Source organism: Schistocerca piceifrons, chromosome 10 (assembly GCF_021461385.2).
Source record: "Schistocerca piceifrons isolate TAMUIC-IGC-003096 chromosome 10, iqSchPice1.1, whole genome shotgun sequence".
Classification (NCBI taxonomy): domain Eukaryota; kingdom Metazoa; phylum Arthropoda; class Insecta; order Orthoptera; family Acrididae; genus Schistocerca; species Schistocerca piceifrons.
The window spans coordinates 75786120-75807962 of NC_060147.1; the positions used below are offsets into that span (position 1 = coordinate 75786120).

Sequence of the window (21843 nt, forward strand, 5' to 3'; positions counted from 1 at the left end):
AACAGGATGTCTTGCGACGTCCGCGACGACCAAACACAACGATCAATAACGAAAAAAATATATATATTTATAGACAGAGCGTCTGCTATGTAAGCAGGAGATCCCGGGTTCGAGTCCCAGTCGGGTTACATATTTTCACCTGTTCACGTATATATATATATATATATATATATATATATATATATATATATATATCAACGCCTGTCAGTAGCTGAAGGTATTGATATATAATTCTAATTTCGTTGTAGACGGCTGTAGGTCATTACTGGAGTCTGTTCTTTAGGACATGTCCAAAGGAACAGACACCATATCCATATAAGTATAAAATAGCAGTGCGTCAGTAAGCACCTAAAGTTCAGGTGCGGCTGTCTTACGGAAATACTGTGCACTTTACACCACACTATATGTAACAGAAGCCCGAAATTTAGCGCGGACTTCAACGCAAGATGTTTATGATAGTATCTACGACGAAACTTTATCTCGAAACCTGGCAGAAAATCCAAAGAGATACTGGTCATATGTAAAGTATGCTAGCGGCAAGACACAATAAATGCCATCTCTGCGCCATAGCAATGGAAATACTACCGACGACAGTGCTCCTAAAGCAGAATAAACACAGCCTTCCCAAATCCCTTCACCAAAGAAGACGAAATAAATATTCCAGAATTCGTGTCAAGAACAGCTGGCAACATGATTAACTTAGGAGTTGATATCATCGGAGTAGTGAAGCAACTTAAATCACTTAATAAAAGGAAGTTTTCCGGTCTAGTTTGTGTACTAACCAGGTTTCTTTCAGAGTATGCTGATACAGTAGCTCCATACTTAACAATTATATACTGCCGGTCGCTCGACGAAAGATCCGCACCCAACGACAGCAATACTCAAGAAAGGCAGTAGGAGTAATCCTCTAAATTAGAAGCCCAAGAATCTTGGAACATATATTGTGTTCGAACATTACGAATTACGTTGAAGAGAACGGTCTATTGACACACAGTCACCACGGATTTAGAAAGCATCGTTCTTGTGAAGTACAACTAGCTCTTTACTCACACGAAGTGTTGAGTGCTATTGAGAAGGCACTTCTGATTGATTCCGTATTTCTGGATTTCCAGAAGGCTTTTGACACCGTACATCACAAGCGACTTGTAATCAGATTGCGTGCATACCGTATATCTGCTCAGTTATGTGACAAGATTCGTGATTTCCTGTCAGAGAAGCCACAGTTCGCAGTAACTGACGGAAAGTTATCGAGTGAAACGGAAGTGATTTTTGGCGTACACCGAGGTAGTGTTGTAGCCCGTCTACTATCCATCTACATAAACGGTTTAGGAGACAATCTGAGGAGCCATCTTAGGTAGTCTGCAGACGACGCTGTCGTCTATAGTCTATTTAACTCATCAAAAGATCAAAACAAACTGCAAAACGATTTAGAAGAGGTATCTGTATTGTGCCAAAATTGGCCATCGACTCTTAACAATGAAAAGTATGACGTCGTCCACGTGAGTGCTAAAAGGAGTCCGTTAAACTTCCGTTACAACAATATAAAGGTCGTAAATTCAACCAAATAGCTAGGAATTACAACCACGAGCAACTTAAATCAGAAAGAACACGTAACAAATGCTGTGAGGAAGGCGAACCTAAGACTGCGTTTCATTGGCAGAGCACTTAGGAGATACAACAGATATACTAAAGAGACAGTCTACACTACGCTTATCCGACCTCTTTTGGAGTACTGGTGCACGGTGTGGGATCCTTTCGAGATCTGATTAACGGAGTACATCGAGAGACTTCAAAGAAGGGCAGAACCTTTTGTATTATCGCGAAATAGGGGAGAGAGTGTCACAGAAATTATACAGTATTTATCGTGGACATCATTAAAACAAAGGCGTTTGACATTGCATCGGGATTTTCACAAGAAATTTCAATCATCATCTTTCTCTTCCGAATGCGAAAATACTTTGTTGACGCCGACCGACATAGGGAGAAATGATCATTAAAATGAAATAAGGGAAATCAGAGCTCGGAAGGAACGATATAGGTGCTGGTTTTTTCCGCGTAGTGTTCCACAGTAGAATAGTAGAGAGTTGTTGTGAAAGTGGTTCGATAAACTCCTCGTGAGGCGCTTAAGTGTGGTCTGCTGAGTAGCCATGTTGGTGGACCTGACACATCAGCAATTGTAAGCAGTCGAGATCAGGGTTTAATGACCCGTCGGCGATGTAGTCTTTAGAACGAGGTAGGAGCTCGGATTTGGGAAGGATACAGAAGAAAACTGACTATTTCTTTTCAAAGAAACCATCCTAATAATCTCCTCTACGTGATTTGGGCTAATTACAGAAAACCTAAATCACGATGTCCAAATGGGAATTTCAACTGCCGTATCCCACAATGCGGGACCAGTTTCATCTCTGCAGCATCTCTGGGTCTCTCATTAGTTCTTCATTAATTTGTGCATTAATTATCATAAGAGCACGTGCTTCACTGCACTGGATACTTCACTCGCGAACACACAAAACTCCAGATGTCAGGTACTCAGATCTGTACTAGACGTCGTATGTCGATAGAGCATCAACCAGAACACCGATTTAGTTCGTGCTGTGTGCAGTGGTCCAGTAGAAATGCATAAACGGTAATTAAAACTAACCCAGAACTAAAAAGCACAAGAAAACCGTACCTGTCAGTATGTTTTCCGTAAAACCAGCGTGGGTGAGATGCTGGAACGTGCGGTCGTCGAATCAATGGTCCCCCAGTTCAATACCAACAGCTGAATTTATTTTTTTAATTTTTTACGCGTGGGACTGTACTTGGGAGAATATTTTCCTGTCCTGTAAAACAACTTTTAGGAATTTGGAGCAATATTCTTTTGGCACTCTCCTTTCGCTTCGTTGGCTGAACGTTATGTACGTGTCATTGATCTTATTATTTTGATTATTATTGCTACACTATTGACTATTATTGCTACACTATTGATTATTATTGCTACACTATTTTAGCCTGAAACGATCTCAGGTGGGTCACTGGTGAGACACTGGGCTCATATTCCGGTGGACGGTGATTAAAATATGTGTTAACCCATCCATATTTAGATCTTCCGTGATTTCCCTATATCGTTCAAGCAAATGCTGGGGTGCTTCATTCGAAAAACAACCATTTTCCATCCCCAAACCGAGCTTTTTCTCTCTCTGATGACTAGACAGTCGATGGGAAGTAAAACTCTAGACATCCTTAAATTTAGTCTCTAAAATGCATGACTCCATACAACCTAATTCGGCGTCAAAGTAACGCTTCTATCTTTTTCGAATTTTTTCAGTGCAGGAAAAATTGTGCTTAATAATAATGTACTCTGTGCTAAGTACTAGTAATAACAGAGTTTCTAACGCAATGAAACTTTAGTGAGTTTACTAGCTTTGCAGCAAGTAAAATGAATAGACGCCTAGAGGAACAGTATGGCTTCGGAATGAGCAAAAGTACAGGTTCGAATCCTGCCTCGTGCATGGATGTGTGGGATGTCCTTAGGTTAGTTACGTTTAAGTAGTTCTAAGCGTAGGGGATTGATGACCTCAGATGTTAAGTCTTACAGCGCTCCGAGCCATTTGAACCATTTTTTGCAATTGCTTCCTTATTGTTCTCTTTTGATTGCAAATTCTGTGATGTGCAGATGTGCTCTATAGATTTAGCACTTTCGAAGAAGTGAAGCGAAAGCAGACTGCCAAGAAAACATTGTTGTAAACTCCAAACACCCCTTTTCCATGTCAAAAACATGTTTCCGCATATAGCACTTCCAAGCATAATACAGTGAAATAATGTCGTCACTGGGTTTGGAAGACAGTGGCCCTCCGTGCGAGGATCCAACGCTCTAGAAACTTCCCACAGGATACAAACTTGTCAACTACTCAAACTTATGCTCTTCTGTGCTCTGTAAATGTCGTGCTACTTTTAATTACCATTCGTGCATGTTCTACTGGACGACAGTACACAGCACGAACTAAATCGGAGTTTTGGCTGATTATCCACATACAACGTCTGGTACCGGTCTGAGTGACGCGCGCGCGGGGTAGCCTCGCGGTCTTGGTCACCTTGTCACGGTTCGCCCCCCCTTCCTCCCCCCCCCCGTGTCGGAGGGTCTTGTCCTCCCTCGAGCATGTGTGTGTGTGTGTGTCTTCCCACGGGATACAAACTTGTCAGCTACTCACACTTATGCTCTTCTGTGCTCCATAAATCTCGTGTCACTTTTAATTACCGTTTGTGCATGTTCTACTGGATAACAGTACACAGCACGAACTAAATCGAGGTTTTGGGTGATACTGTATCTACATACAACGTCTGGTACCGATCTGTCTGCCGCGCGGTGTAGCAGCGCGGTCTTAGGCGCCTTGCCACGGTTCGCACCCCCCCCCCCCCCCCCCAATCAGCCCCTCTGTCGGAGGGTCGTGTCTTCCCTCGATCATGGGAGTGTGTATGTATGTGTGTGTGTGTTTGTGTGTTGTCCTTAGCGTAGATTACTTTAAGTTAGATTAGGTAGTGTGTAAGCCTATGGACCGATGACCTCAGCAGTTTGGTCCCATAGGAACTTACCACCAAATACCGATCTGAGTGTCTGGCATCTGGAGGTCAGTGTTTGATTCATTTCTCCACTACGCCCTTCCCTCCTGGCAGTGTTAATGTATCCAACCATGTTTGGAGTGCGGCCGGATTTGACTGTGGGTTGTTCTGGTTGCCCGCTGCAGCCGGACCATGTTCACCCGCCTGCCGCGGCTCTCGACGCTGATCGTGAACGACAACCGCGTGACGAGCGTCGACCGCGACACCTTCTGGGACAACCCGCTGCTCTCCGTGCTCAGCATCATCGGAAACGCCATCGAGCGGCTGCCCGCTGACCTCTTCAGGTGAGTTGCTGCCCGGCATAACGTCTTCAGAAAGCAGGTGGTGCTCTGGTACGATGCGCTTCTCAAGCAATTTTCGAGATGTGGTCTGAGGTTTTTCCGGCGCACAGAAATCCCGAAAATTTCTCGGGTATTCAGCCAGGTAGAGTCGTCCAAAAGGCGCGATGTTTCGGCAAGCCGACTTCTTGCCATCTTCAGGTGTTCTTGGTGTCTGATCTCCGGTGGAAGTCGGCATCCATCAGAGATCAATCAGACACCAAGAACGCCTGAATATGGCAAGCAGTCGGCTTGCCGAAATATCGCGCCTTTAGGACGACGCTACCTGGCTGAATACCCGAGAAATTTTCAAAATTTTCGAGATATCGCGGTCCATAGTCTTACGAGTCTGCTGAACAGCCATACGCCAGCCATAGAGCAGCAGCCTCTTCTGTCGCTTCAAGGAATTGTTTACCTGGGAGATAATGACGCAGAGGTAAGTTAGTGGAGAGGTAAAATGGGAGTAAATGGGAGTATAGCGAAGAATAAAAGTCGATTCTTCCACAGAAGGAAACAACAAGCAACCACTATTAACAATATAAAATCGCTCAAAAACAGTCCATATCGTGATGACGGGTTTTGCAATTTCAGCTACTGAGGTCAATTTCTACGCATCGTCAACTTCAGCTGATGGTGCTGTCTGGAGATGGCCTAAGACTACGTCGAAACCCGAAAAAAAAAGAAGAAATCGCGATCTAGACTGTTTTGTCATAGATTTTATATAGCTTACAAGAACGTTCTTTCCCAAAATGTTTGACTGTTAACAATGCTAATTGTTTCTTCAAATATTGTCGTCACCGGTATCCAGTAATTAGTCTGATCTCCAGATTGCTGTTCACGTTTTGAGTATATCTACTGTTGTCGCAATTCCCTAGTCATTATGCTGAACTGTTGACTGCTTTTGTCCGTTCTACGACAGTAAAACAAGGCCTCACAAAGGAATTGTCCGAATTGGACGGAAATTGGTAGATGTCATCCACAGGTCCAGACAAACGAATAGTTTCCATTTTAGAAAAATTACTAAAGTAAACTAAACGAAACTTCTCCCGAACAGGCCTTGAAGGACCGACGTACCGACCGGCCGCCGTGTCATCCTCAGCCTATAGGCTTCACTGGATGCGGATATGGAGGGGCGTGTGGTCAGCACACCCCTCTCCCAGCCGTATGTCAATTTCCGAGACTGGAGCCGCTACTTCTCAATCAAGTAGCTCCTCAGTTTGCCTCACAAGGTCTGAGAGCACCCCGCTTGCCACCAGCGCTCGGCAGACCGGATGGTCACCCATCCAAGTGCTAACCCAGCCCGACAGCGCCTAACTTCGGTGATCCGACGGAAACCGGTTTTACCACTGCAATAAGGCCGTAGGCTTTAGAAAAATTGGAAGATTTATTCAAGAGACAGAGCTGCAGAATTGTAGCAAGTTTAGCGTTCGTCCCCCTGTGACCCTTATGCAAGCATTTGTCGGGCTTGGCATTGTTTGACAGTTGATGCTTGTCCTCCTCAGGGACATCGTACGAAATTCTGTCCCAGTGACGTGCTAGAGCGTCGAAATCCCGAGGTGACTGTAGGGCCCTGACTATGATGCTCGAAATGTTCTCAGCTGGGGAGAGATCCCGCGACCTAGCTGGCCAAGGTAGGATTTGCCAACCATGATGACAAGCGGTAGAAAATCTCAGTGCTCGGGTGGGCGGCACTTTGCTTTAATGTAAGCCTGGGCTGGTGTTACGTGAAGGGCAACTAAAGGGGGCGTAGAATATCGTCGACGTGCTTCTTTGCTGTAATCGTGACTTGGGTGACAACCAAAGGGGCCCTGATACCAAAATAAATGGCACACCAGCCAATCACTAACTATAGTGCCAATCATTGACCACTAATCTCGGCCGAGTCATCATCCACCATCAGATCTGAAATACACTACTGGCCATTAAAATTGCTACACAATGAAAAAAACCAAATGATAAACAGGTATTCATTGGACAAATATATTATACAAGAACTGACGTGTGATTACATTTTCACGCAATTTGGGTGCATAGATCCTGAGAAATCAGTACCCTGAACAACCACCTCTGGCCGTAATAACGGCCTTGGTACGCCTGGGCATTGAGTCAAACACAGCTTGGATGGCGTGTACAGGTACTGCTGCGCATGCAGGTTCAACACGATACCACAGTTCATCAAGAGTAGTGACTGGCATATTGTGACGAGCCAGTTGCTCGGCCACTATTGACCAGACGTCTTCAGTTAGTGAGAGATCTGGAGAATGAGCTGGCCAGGCAAGCAATCGATCATTTTCCGTATCCAGAAAGGTCCGTACAGGATCTGCAACATGCGGTCGTGCATTATCCTACAGAAATGTAGGGTTTCGCAGGGATCGGATGAAGAGTAGAGCCACGGGTCGTAACACATCTGAAATGTAACGTCCACTGTTCAAAGTGCCGTCAACGTGAACAAGAGGTGAGCAAGACGTGTAACCAATGGCACCCCATACCATCACGCCGGCTGATACGCCAGTATGGTGATGACAAATACACGCCTCCAATGTGCGTTCACCGCTAAGTCACCGAACACGGATGCGACCATCATGATGCTGTAAACAGAACCTGGAGTCATCCGAAAGAATGATGTTTTGCCATTCGTGCACCCAGGTTCGTCGTTGAGTACACCATCGCAGGCGCTCCTGTCTGAGATGCAGCGTCAAGGGTAACCGCACCTATGATCTCCGAGCTGATAGTCCATGCTGCTGCAAACGTCGTCGAACTGTTCGTCCAGATGGTTGTTGTCTTGCAAACGTCCCCATCTGTTGACTCAGGGATCGAGACGTGGCTGCACGATCCGTTACAGCCATGCGGATAAGATGCCTGTCATCTCGACTGCTAGTGATACAAGGCCGTTGGGATCCAGCACGGGGTTCCGTATTACCCTCATGAATCCACCGATTCCATATTCTGCTAACAGTCACTGGATCTCGACCAACGCGAGCAGCAATGTTGCGATACAATAAACCGCAATCGCGATAGGCTACAATCAGACCCTTGTCAAAGTCGGAAACGTGATTGTACGCATTTCTCCTCCTTACACGAGGCATCACAACAACGTTTCAGCAGGCAACGCCGGTCAACTGCTGTTTGTGTATGAGAAATCGGTTGAAAACTTTCGTCATGTCAGCACGTTGTAGGTGTTGCCTACGGCGCCAACCTTGTGTGAATGCTCTGAAAAACTAACCATTTGCATATCACAGCATCTTCTTCCTGTCGGATAAATTTCGCGTCTGTAGCACGTTATCTTCGTGGTGTAGCAATTTTAATGGCCAGTAGTGTAATACAGAAAATTGGGAAAATAGTGTAAAATATACTGGAAAATTTAGAAGGAGGTAAATGAAGACAAATATCTACAATTTAATAAAAAGTATAACACATTCCTGTGCACGAAATAGGAAACTGGAGAAGTTATAATGGTAGAAATCGATGAAACATTACGTAAGAAATATCTCGAAACGAAAATGAACCAGGTAATAGCAAATGCGACATAGTGTATCATTACACCACTGTAAGTATACGAAGATAAAGCTTTTTTTATTGAAAATTGTAATAGTGTCATTCACGCTGTACAGTAACGTTGCACTACTTCATAACAACAGGCGTTATGTACCCAACACAGAGCAGTGAACGGAGATGCAATTGTAACGTAGTATGAATTAACAACAGTGATGTCTGCCCAATTCAGAGCGACGAATAGTCTGATCCTACGCGCTCAGCATCATATGAAACAAAAACACGCTGAAGAAGGTCACTTGTAACAGTGACCGAAACGTCGGTAGGTTTACATAATGACAATGCGATCACGAACCCAGAAAAATTTTGTTGACTGTGAGAATAGTCGCGGAAGCCTATATTTATACATACATACTTAACTAAAGCATATGTTACAACTGCAAGTTTGTTCACTGCTCTGTTTTGGGTAAATAATACTCCTTGTTATTAAGTGGTCCAATATTACTCTACAATGTGTACGTCCTTCAATAAGAAAGCTTCATCTCCATAAACTATTACTGCCGTAATTAGACATCATATCACGTATCACGTTTGTTATAACTTGGTTTATTTAAATTTTTCAGTGCTGCTTCGATAATGTTTAATCAATGTGTGGCAAGCAAAACTTTTTCTGAGATCTCAAGCATATGTGTTATGTTATTGACAAAGTGCCTTCGTCCCACCTTGTGACTAGACGCTGCATTCATATTATTAATTTTGTTAATTTCTATGGATATAAGATGAACATCAACAAAAGCAAAACGAGGATAAAGGAATGTAGTCAAATTGAATCGGGTGATGGTGAGGGAATTAGATTAGGAAATGAGACACTTAAAGCAGTAAATGAGTTTTGCTATTTGGGGAGCAAAATAACTGATGATGGTCGAAGTAGAGACGATAAAATGTAGACTGGCAATGGCAAGGAAAGCGTTTCTGAAGAAGAGAAATTTGTTAACGTCGAGTATAGATTTAAGTGTCAGGAAGTCTTTTCTGAAAGTATTTGTATGGGTTGTAGCCATGTATGGAAGCGAAACTTTTTGTTCCGATGGGCAGGGGCACTATGAATATAGTACGGAACAGTAAGTTTGGAATGTGGGTCTCACGGGAGGCGTGCCAGAGATAAGTCCGTGCAGCCGTACTATCCTCTGTGTCCTCGGTGGCTCAGAAGGATAGAGTGTCTGCTAAGCAGGAGATCCTGGGCTCGAGTCCCGGGCGGCGCACACATTTTCAACCGTCCGCGTTGACGTATATCAAGGCCTGTATGCAGCTAGGGATATTCATTTCATTTTAATTTCATTCCGAGATCACTCAATGAGTCTACTCATCCCCACCTGATTCCAGGTACAATCATCATGGAGCATTTTGATAATCAATCCACCTCCACTATTACTGCCGCAACTGGTCTTCCGGATCCTGAAGCGGCAAGGTTGAAATTCAGCGTGATTCAACAGAGAAAGTCTGAGTCCTCTGGCCAACTTAAAACCAAAACAAATACATTTTTTGCAACACTTAACATACAAACACTTTTGCAACCAGGTAAACTTCAAAAATTGGGAGATCATTAAAAAAGATCAGAAGATTCAAATTTTGCCACTTCAAAAACACGAATGACAGACAATAACAACATGGATTTCGGCAATTATCGTCTTTTTAAAAGTAAACCAGATAAAAGAATACTTAATAATACATTACGTCCCGGAGTTTCTCTTTCAGTCTCCAAAAATATTTTTAATTCAATTATGGAGGTAAGACCCATTAATAATAGACTAATGACAATTTGTTTTAAATGAGCAAATGAGGCATACACTTTAATTAATGGGCATATACCAGTTAATGAGGATAACTGTAAAATTCCTGAAGAAAGTTAATGAAAATTGGGAAACGTTAGAAAGCATCATCTCGAAAATTCCCTCACCCATGTTAAAATTTTAGTGGGTAATTTTAATGCTCAATTAGGTAAAGAGAAAAAACCATAAGAAAACGGCGAGTGGATTTCCTGCGCACAAATGGACAAACCAAAATGGTCAGAGACTTGTCGAAACGCGCAAAAATTTTAACCTTAAAATCATGTCAACACATTTCAAAAAAAAAAAAAAACCTTCTAAACAAAAAACTTGGCGGGCACTCAATATACTTATTGGGAAATATCAAATAGATCATGTAACAACTTCATACCATAAATACAAAGAAATTTTAAACGTCCAAGGTAGGAAAGGGGCGAATACTGAATTTGACCATTACTTAACGCGAATAAAAGTAAAACTTCAACCTCAAAAATTCTTCAAAACAAAAAGTGTTGTCCCAAAATTTGACACTCCTAAAATAACACCAAATCTAACAAGCGAACTTGACAAAAAACAAGCCAACAATTTTCAAAGTCTAAAATAAAAGTTCATCACAACAGCACAAAATTTAGTTCCGCTTCGAAAGAAACAAAAACACGCTTGATGGAATGCGAACTGTGAAACAGCAGTTAAGTCTATGCATGAGGGATGAAAATTGGAATAATAACAAAACTGAAAATACCACAACACATTTCTAACTGTAAGAAAAGAAATACCTAAATTAATCTGACAGACTGAAAGAACTTCGAAAATGCCCAACTCTCAGAAATCGGGAATACCTACTTCCAAAAGAACAAAAAAAAAACTTTTATAAAACATTCAAAACAAAACTAACCGGTTACCAAGCTCAATGTCTCTGCTTCAAAATGAAAATGGCTGTTGGGCTCTTAATAACCAGGAAAACTGTAAGGTACTTGCTAATTATTTTGAAAAACTATTGCACTGTACAAAACCAGCGAATAAATTCCAACCACAACAGACTAATAATACCAACCATACCTCCAGAGAACCTGACATTATCGAAATAATGAAGCAAATTAAGATACATAAAAACAATAAAGTATCCGGAGAGGATGGCGTAATTGCAGAACTACTAAAATCAGTTCGCTATAAAATAGATGGTCAACTAATAAGACATATTTGGCAAATTAAGAAAATACCTGAGGACTTGAAAACTGTCCTAATTTATACATTGTATTAAATAAGGGACATAACGGATGTCAATAATTACGGAGGAATCTCCCTTCTCCCCATACAAAATTTTCTCCCAATGTTTACTTGGTAGAACCCAAGAACAGTTGGAACTTATAATTGGTGAATACCAAGCAGGCTTTATATCAAACAGATCCTGTCCAGAGCAGATTCTTAATTTAAAGCTAATCCTTAGGCACGAAAAAATTTCTGGTATCACTATTGTATGTACATTTGTGGATTTTAAAAGAGCCTACGACTCAGTTGATAATGAACGCTTTTCCAAATTTTAAAGGAACATGGGCTAGATAATAAAACTGTAACACCGACTGAGGAAACGTTAACTGACACTAGCTCTAAACTTAAAGTCGCGGGAGAAATTTCTGAACAATTTGACAGAAAGACTGGTATTATACAGGGAGATGAACTCTCTGTTTAACTTTGTTTTGTAAAAGGTGATTACACGATGGCGAGAGCAAAAGTCGAATCAAAATACAGATCAAACAATCAAGTTAGGCAGAAGTAATATTAGAGGAGATTGCCTCGCCTTTACAGATGATCTGGCAATTTTCACTAGGTGTATTAACACAACTTTAAAACAAATTGAAATCCTTAAATAAGTAGCGGTAAAAGTAGGACTACAAATATCATTTGGAAAAACCGAACATATGGCATGTAAGAAACAAGCACCAAAATTTTTGAACACATAACATGGTGAAATAAAAAGAGTTACTCAGTATAAATATTTGGGGGCATAACACAAGAAAATGGTCGGGAAAAAGCTGCAAACAAAGTTTGCTGTCAAAAAAAATGGCAACTGCATTCACATTAACACATGGTCATAATAAAAAAATCTGTATCTAAATTCAATAAACTTCGGCAATACAGTAGTAATCAAACCTGAATGTATTTATGGAGCAGAAATTTTAATTATAAGTAAAAAGAGATATATTTATTTATTTTTATTTATTTACTGATTTATTTAACCTGGCAAGATTAGGCCCATCAGGCCCTCTCTTACATCTAACGAGGCATTCTACTTATTTTACATTCATATGTTTCAGTATGCATGTTTAACTACATCTAGTACAAAAAGTGAAATAAACAATTAGAAAGGTACACCTGGAAAAATACATACATATAGAGTTTATATTCGTAGATCATAAGTACTGTTATAATTAGACATTATTGAAGAGACAGATTTTAGATAGGAGTGCTGGCAGCAGGGAATATGAGGGAGACTCATGGTGAAGGGAGGAGAAGAATAGAGAGACATGATGAAACATAATTAAGGAAATATAAAGGAAAAGAAGATTGCGTGGCTAATAGAGATAGATGGAGGGGAAGGCATCTCAGGAGCAAGAGAGGAGACGCTAGCTTTGCTATTTGACAGATGAGAGGATTGGCCTTGTACATTAATTTTGTGGAGAACTTTATGAGGATGATAGTAGGAAATGCTTCAGAAGTTGGGCCCGAAGTTGGGCTACAATCCAAAGAAAATTCTCCCTTACCAGGACCTCTTAAACTGAAGAAAATTGCCAGACAACATCATTCCTCAATTTTTACTTTGACTCCTAACAAAGCTAGTTCACAAAAAGCAGCAGAGAGCAAAAAAGCAAAATTAATAAGTAGAGAAAGAAAATAAGTGCTAAAGCCTAAGACAAAAAGCAAGTTCAGAAAGTTTGCTTCAAAGATAAGACCTCAAAAATTTGAAACAAAGAAATGTCGACGGAATCTTTCTTTTGATTCTTCATCGGGTGATGATTTGGACTTACCATTGCACAAAATTTGTAGTGACTATGCGATGGATGACGTTGACCCTTTCGGAGAAACTAGTGTTAGGCCTACGAGCAAGAATGGAACTCTTAGGGGCGACGACTCTGTTTGCATGCATATATTGAAGAAATTCAAAAGAAAGAAAGAAAGATTATTAGGAAAATATAAAACCACAAAATTACTGACAAAGAAACTTATAGGCTGAGAAATTTCGTGGGCAGATTAAGAGAATGGCACCCACTAGGTCGACAAAACAAATAGTAGGAGTCTACGAAAACAGAAATAAGTTCTAAACTGAGCCAATTAAATGCATCACTGCGATTAAAGAAGATCTTGAAGCAGGAGGTATAGATAGCTCAGGCGGATGTTACAGATCGAAAAACGTCTAGGCAAAAGATATTTATTCCATCCTTCATTATGAAAGGATGGAATAAATTTGGACACAAAGGAGGACCAACCGTCAAAAGTAACGCTGATGGATTATACCTCGCGTGGATCTATTGGACCCATACATGAACAATTATAATAATCTGTAAAAGGTGGTTGAAAAAATGGTTCAAATGGCTCTGAGCACTATGCGACTTAACTTCTGAGGTCATCCGTCGCCTAGAACTTAGAATTAATTAAACCTAACAAACCTAAGGACATCACACACATCCATGCCCGAGGCAGGATTCGAACCTGCGACCGTAGCGGTCACGCGGTTCCAGACTGAAGCGCCTTTAACCGCACGGCCACACCGGCCGGCAAAAGGTGGTTGACATTGTAATTCTATCAGAGACAGCAAAGGACCTGGAAGAGCGGTTGGAGGTAATGGACAGTGTCTTGAAAGAACGATAGAAGATGAACAGCAACAAAAGCGAGGATAATGGAATGTAGTCGAATTAAATCAGGTGATGCTGAGAAAATCAGGTTATGAAATGAGACACTTAGAGCAGTAGATGAGTTTTCCTATTTGGGGAACAAAATAACTGATGACGGTCGAATTAGAGAGCATACAAACTGTAGACTGGCAATGGCAAAGGAAATCGTTTCTAAAGAAGAGAAATTTATTAACATCGAGTATATATTTAAGTGTCAGGAAGCCTTTTCTGAAAGAATTTGTTTGGAGTGTAGTCATGTATGGGAGTGAACCATGGAAGACAAAAATTTTGAAAAAGAAGAGAATAGAAGCTTTCGAAATGATGTATTACAGAAGAATGCTCAAGATTAGATGGGTAGATCACATAACTAATGAGGAGGTATTGAATAGAATTAGGGAGAAGAGAAATTTGTGGTGCAACTTGACTAGAATAAGGGATCGGTTGGTAGGACATAATCTGAGACATCAAGGGATCACCAATTTAGTATTGGAGGGTAGCGCGGCGGGTAAAAATCGTAGAGGGAGACCAAGAGATGAATACACAGGATGTAGGTTGCAGTAGGTACTAAGAGATGAAGAAGCTTGCACAGGATAGAGTAGCAAGGAGAGCTGCATCAAACCAGTCTCTGGATTGAAGGCCACAACAACAACACGGTGGTGGAAGTTACAAGCTCACATCTGTGTGTTTTTTTTTTATTTTTATACTTAAAAACGCGAAAAAAGATACTTACAAAAAATAAAGAACGTAGAAATGTTATTAATGTAACCTCATAGACAAATTAATGTATGATATGGATGTAAATAACTCTTTCCACGTTATTATGATGTATCGTGCAAATTGATCCATGGAACTTGTAACTAACTACCTTGCTATAAAACTTCCTGGCAGATTAAAACTGTGTGCCGGACCGAGACTCGAACTTCGAACCGTCGGGACGTGAGTCGTTTTGGGGTAGCTCAGATGGTAGAGCACTTGCCCGCGAAAGGCAAAGATCCCGAGTTCGAGTCTCGGTCCGGCACACAGTTTTAATCTGCCAGTAAGTTTCATATCATCGCACGCTCCGCTGCAGAGTGAAAATCTCATTCTGGATAACTTGCTATATCCGGTGCACGCTGCGTATATCCACAATACCATTGCATACCTGCCTCGGTACTATCGGTTGTGGACCCAGTATCGACTGTTTCAGTTTGACCCGAAAGGTTTGAGACAAAAAATGATTCAAATGGCTCTGAGCACTATGGGACTCAACATCTGAGGTCATCAGTCCCCTAGAACTTGGAACTACTTAAACCTAACTACCCTAAGGACTTCACACACATCCATGCTCGAGGCAGGATTCGAACCTGCGACCGTAGCGGTCGCGTGGTTCCAGACTGATGCGCCTAGAACCGCTCGGCCGGTTTGAACACGCTGCATATCCACAATGGCATTCATCGCAGTGCTGACGCTCGGCTTAGAGGCAGGAGATGGGCCGCCTGTAGAAGCGACCTTTTCCTTGGCCGGGTCTCTCTGGGTGTCGCCGGTGTGGGAGCAGCCCACGGGATCCTCGGCACACAGCAGACGGCTAATTACGTTCCGAGGTTGCGCAAGGCGGCGGACCAGCCGAGGCGAGACGGCCCCCCTGCAGCACAATGTCGGCGGCTTCCTGCGGCCGCGGCGAACCAAGGACGCGGGCCCTGCCTGCTCGTGACCTCTGCCAGAGGGACTCCGGAGACGCTGACGCTGTGGTCAACCAACGAAATTACTTCCCAGTCAAAGGGTCTAGGTCAGAGCACTGCACCCGCGCGGCGAGCGCGAGTCAGCGGCACTGTTTGCCCGTTGAGCTCATTCGCCACCTCTCTCGTATCGGGCATGATCGGTGCTCCATTCCAGGCGCTTAACAAGCCTTTTGCATACACCTCGACAAAATCTCATATACAGGGTGGCGCACGAAATGTGTTACCACTTTGTTTACGAATATAGGTTGTCAACACAATCTGAAAGGAACATACACTACAATGAAGAGCCGTCCATGGAGATTTGTTCTAACTCAACACATTCTCAAGACGTCCACCATTTCGTTTCCTAACTTCCTTCAAACGAACACTGAAGTTAGTGATTAACCTACGGCACATGTCTTCCGTAATTTCACTACAAGCTTGAAGAATAAATCTTCTGAGCTCCATTAAATCATGTGGACATTTCCGCAATTTTTTTTTTCCTTTAGGTACCTCCAAAGAAAAGAAGTCACATGGACTATTGTGGGAGGGGGGGGGGGGGGGCAGTTTTGTCCGTCATTGAAGCGACCTGGAAACCTGAGTAAAATGATCCGCATGTCGAAATGCTCGTGTAAAAACTCCAACACAGTGTTTGCAGTATGTGGCCTTGCCCCATCTTGCATGAACCACTGCGTGTTGAAGGGCAAGACAGTAGCAAGAAGCTGTGGAATGAAGCTATTCCGAAGCATGCTCAAATAACTCTCTTTGTTCACAGTTTTTTCAAAGAAAAAGTATCGAATACGTCGGTGACCGGAAATTGCTGCCCACACTATAATCCTCGGAGCATAATGTTGTCGTTCATGAAGCACTTGTGGGTTTTCAGTCGCCCAAAAGCGTACATTTTGTTTGTTAACCACACCGTCTAAATGAAAATGCGCGTCTTCTGAAAACCAAAACGTTGATGAGAGTTTCTTCCCTATCCTCCGCCCACAGAGCAAACAGTAGTCTCTGCTGCTTGTGTTCTTCAGTGAGCTTCTGTGCACAGGTCATCTTGTGTGGGTACATATGTAGGTCACTTTTAAGAATGCGTTGAACGGAGCGTCTGGATATTCCCAGTTGCACTGCTGCCTTTCTACACGATTTCCCGGAACTTCCCTGTACAGCAACTCGTACCGCTTCAATATTCTCCGGCGAACAAACAGGCTTAGGCCGAGGTCGCTTCGCTTCCAATACTGTTCCTTCCTGTACAAATTTATCGTACAACCTGTGGATGGTCTTCTTGCAAGGGACCCATCGTGTGTTAAACTGTTGTCGAAAACGCCTCTGAGTCACAATAAGGCTTTTCGTTTCATGAAAAAGTAACACAATTGCCGATCGTTGCTGTGTCGTCAGTCTTCCATTGTTAGTCATTGCAGTTTACAAGTCTCCTAGCGACAGTATCGTGAATCACACGTCATTTCGTAACTCATTTGAGTTTCCAAGCTCTGCTGGTACTGCTGTAGAGATCCCAGCGGGATATTCAATGTGCGTCGTAAATTGTGAAAGAAACAATTGGGAACACATTTCGTGCGCCACCATGTACGCTGAAGCGCCAAAGAAACTGGTGTAGGCATGCGTATTCAAATACAGGGACACGTAAACAGGCAGAATACTCCGCTGCGGTCGGCAACGCCTCTATAAAGCCCGATCTACACGAGCGACTTTCTGGTCAAATTCGACTACTCAAAGTGCGTGTACCTTTTGTGGCTGCATGTAAATCAGAAAGCAACCACGATGAGAGTGCTTTCGTGCCTCCTTAATCCTTATTGGGTGGTTTGCTTTGTTTTCGTGGCACACTGAAAAGTCACACAAGGTCCTGAGATTTTTTCCTCCTAGTCTTCTCGTACAAGATAGACGAAGTATATTAGAGAGAAAAAGCATACACTATGCACAAATAAGGACGTAAGTAGATAATGTGCTTTAATGAAAATTATTTCAACCGTGGAAAGGTCAGACTTATCTGACGAGATACATAAATGGCTCTGAGCACTATGGGACTCAACTGCTGAGGTCATTAGTCCCCTAGAACTTTAGAACTAGTTAAACCTAACTAACCTAAGGACATCACAAACATCCATGCCCGAGGCAGGATTCGAACCTGCGACCGTAGCGGTCTTGTGGTTCAAGACTGCACGCCTTTAACCGCACGACCACTTCGGCCGGCTACGAGATACATAATTTTCGATGTTATTTGGCACTTTGCAAGAAAACGAGATATAAAGGATAAAGCCAAAAGACGCCATTTACTGCATTCAAGTCATTGTACGTTGGTTGGAATGGCTCTGAGCACTATGGGACTTAGCTTCTGAGGTCATCAGTCCCCTAGAACTTAGAACTACGTAAACCTAGCTAACCTAAGTACGTCACAAACATCCATGCCCGAGGCAGGATTCGAACCTGAGACCGTAGCCGGCTATTGTACTTTGCAAGTATATATTTTCTCGAGGATATAAATGTATACAGGTAGATTCCTTGACGAGAACTTCCCCTATGAATTCTGCTGTGGACATTGATAAACTTTATTATTACTCTTGTTTCAATATTTAGGTTTTATATTTTTACTTTTTCCTAGAAAGGTTAGTCTCTCATAACCTCACGTTCACCACCAAACTACACAGCAGACAGCTCTCAGAACACACGCAAATTTTGCTCTGGTGTGTAAACGAAAATGACCACTCGAAACAGATCGAGTTTCAGCACAGGAATAAAGCGCCAGGGGCGCTGCAGTACACTCACTTGTTTCGAGTAATCAATTGAGACAATAAAATCTATGATGTAAAAGGGACTTAACACACAAAGTGTCTGGCGCAGTTGCCAGATCGGTTAGTGCTGCTACAATAGCAGGTCATCAAGATATAAGTGAGTTTGAACGTGGTGTTACAGTCGGCGCACGAGCGATGGGCCACAGCATCTCCGAGATAGTGACGAAGTGAGGATTTTCCCGTAAGACCATTTGACGAGTGTTTCGTGAATATCAGGGATCCGCTTAGACATCAAATCTCCAACTTCGCTGCGACCGGAAAAAGAGCCTACAGGAACGGGACCAGCGACGACTGAAGAGAATCGTTCAACGTGACAGAAGTGCCACCCTTCCGAAAATGGCTGCAGATTTCAGTACTGGGCCGGGCCATCAACAAGTGTCAGCGTGCGAACCGTTGAATGAAACATCAATATGGGCCTTCACGGCTGCACGACACAAAGTTTTACGCCTCGCCTGGGCCCGTCAAACACCGACATTTCGCTGTTGATGACTGGAAGCATATTGCTTGGTCGGACGAGTCTCATTTCAAATGGTATCGAGCGGGCTGACGTGCACAGGTATGGAGACAACCGATCCATGGAACCCTACCTGTCAGCTGGGGACTGTTCAAGCTGGTGGAGGCTCTGTGATGGTGTCGGGCGTGTGCAGTTGGAGTGATATGGGACGCCTGATACATCTAGATACGACTGTAACAGATGACACTTACGTAAGCATCCTGTTTGATCACTTGCATCCGTTCATGTCCATTGTGCACTCTGACGGACTTGGGCAATTCCAGGAGGACAATGCGACACCCCACACGACCTGAAGTGCTAAAGAGTGGCTCTAGGAACTCTCTTCTGAGTTTGAACACTTCCGCTGGCCGTAAAAGCCCCCTACATGAACATTATTGAGCATTCTGGGATACCTTGCAAAGTGCTGTTCAGAAGAGATCTTCACTCCCTCGTACTCTTACGGATTTGTGTACAGCCCTCCAGGATTCATGCTGTAAGTTCCCTCCAGAACTACTTCAGACATTAGTCGAGTCCATGCCACATCCTGTTGTGGCACTACTGGGTGCTCGCGGGGGCGCTAAATGATATTAGGCAGGTGTACCAGTTTCTTTGGCTCTTCAGTTTATAAAAATCAACGTTTGTTTTTTCATCGTTTGTTCGTATTTTATGCGCTGCTATAGCGTTCATTCCATTGCGATGAGACTTCGCTTACTTACTACTTCCACTTGCGCGAAGGTTATACGCATAGAGCAATTAGCTTACGTAGGGGAAAGGACCACGAACCTATCAAAGGGGCTCGGATGAGGCGAAAAACAAGCGTAGGTTACCATGCGCGAATATTCACACTTTAGTCAACCTTTCTTCTTTTTACGTAAAAAGAGTACGTAGTGACTTGCAACAAACTTTACAGACAATTTCACATCTTTCCGACACTGTTTAGCGCTCACTGCCCCCATTGATGATGAAAGGAAAAAACTTTGTCGCCAACTGCATTTTCGCTGGTCATGCGGTAAAACTGCCGCATCAGGGATGAAATGCCAATTCTCTGCTTTTGTGCTACTACTAAATTTATTCACGGTACATTTTGCATACAGTATTCAAGAATGCCACTGAATGCCCAGGCAAAATCATTTTGTTGTACGATACATACTCCATCAGGTATAGCGTCATAGACACTCAGGTCGTAGAAAACAGCCGCATCATGCACGACGTTTTGATTTATTACGTCTTCAGTACCAGTTCTAGTCGCAAAAAGTTCTTCAGACAGTATCAAAATGAGACATTGAATTCTCCTGCGAAATTGTAATATTCTACAACATATTCTTCAGAAGATATGACATCATAAACATTGACATTCGTGAAAAGGAGAAGTGGATGGTGGTATTCGCAATAGATACAGATGAAATATATGTATAGATATGTGTGATACATGTTAAATGTAGCGGAAATATACGTCACATCTGCGTACTACGGCAAAGTTGCTGGAAAAAACCTCCTCTTAAATCCCTGGAACAATTTCAACCAAACTTCGTACACATAGTACTTACTATCTGGAAATAATTATTGTGGAGGTAAGACTGTCCCGCCTGCTATTGTAATAGGGGTGATAACTTGGTGATAGTGAGGAAGAGATGAAAAGGGGAGGAATGATGAAAAGATTGGGGGAGGCGATGAGAAGAGAGGGGAAGGAGAGATGAAAAGAAAGAGGGAGGGGCGATGAAAGGAGAGGGGGAGATGATAAGACAGTGGAAGGAGGAGATGAAAGGGGAGTGGGAGGAGGAGGTGAAAGTTGAGGGCGAGGAGGAAATAGAGATGGGAGGATGAGCTTAAAGAGGTTCCAAGTAGAAGGACTTTGAGACAGGAAGGATGCGATGGACAGAAATAGGAGTAGAAGCAGAATATCAGCGGAGTGAGGGGGAGGGGGAGGAATAGATGAACAGACAGAGGGTGGGGAGGAGCAGATGGAAACGACAATAGCAGGAAATCGACATAACCAGGTACTCGGAGAGTATTTCATAAGAAATAGAGGAAATTCTCAAATCACTGCAGTAAGTGATAACCAAAGGACAAACGATGCAGAATGTGTAGCATCATAACACTCCCGTTATGTTAACATGACGTGGGTGGTAACTGGGGGTAAGTACACATGAGGGTTGTCATTTGGAAAAGTCCGTCACGTCTATTGACTGTTCTCTGTAAACCTTGTTTCTTTTAAAGCTATCCCTTCCCTTCACTGGAAACTCTCAGTCATGGCCTCGTATATAAGTAGCACTGCAATTGTCATAATCGGAGTAAACACTTAACAGCTTTGCAATAAGAAGCACATAGTTCTTCTTTTCCAAGAGATACCTTTTCTTAATTCCTGTGTGCATTGCACAGCACATCGTTAGCTCCTGAGATTCTGAAATCACTCTCAGATAAAATCTTTAATTACTTCTACCTCATCTCCACGAACGTAGTAATCACCATTCCGCAACTAAGTCCTTGCAATAAGTTCTTATCAGTTGAAACTCCCGCTAAACCCGCAGGGCGGAACAGCTGATTAGGACTGTGGAAAGGGAGAAATAAGGTGGCGGTCAGTTTCACTTCAAAATTGTAATTTATTGTAATTTAATAACACATTTAAACCAAAACGGCACATAGCTGACCCTTTACGACTACGAGTTTCAAAATCCATATATAGCACAGCTAGCTATCAAAATCCATATATATATATATATATATATATATA

At 42.7% G+C, this 21843-nt stretch overlaps 1 protein-coding gene across 1 annotated transcript in view; it reads left to right on the forward strand.

Annotated features, from left to right (window-relative positions):
- The window catches only part of LOC124718703 (leucine-rich repeat-containing protein 15-like), a 214901-nt gene that overhangs the window by 175339 nt on the left and 17719 nt on the right, over positions 1–21843 (forward strand). The window contains exon 7 of the mRNA XM_047244324.1: positions 4725–4883. Coding sequence (XP_047100280.1) covers positions 4725–4883 — 159 coding nt within the window. The remainder of the gene's footprint in view (positions 1–4724; positions 4884–21843) is intronic.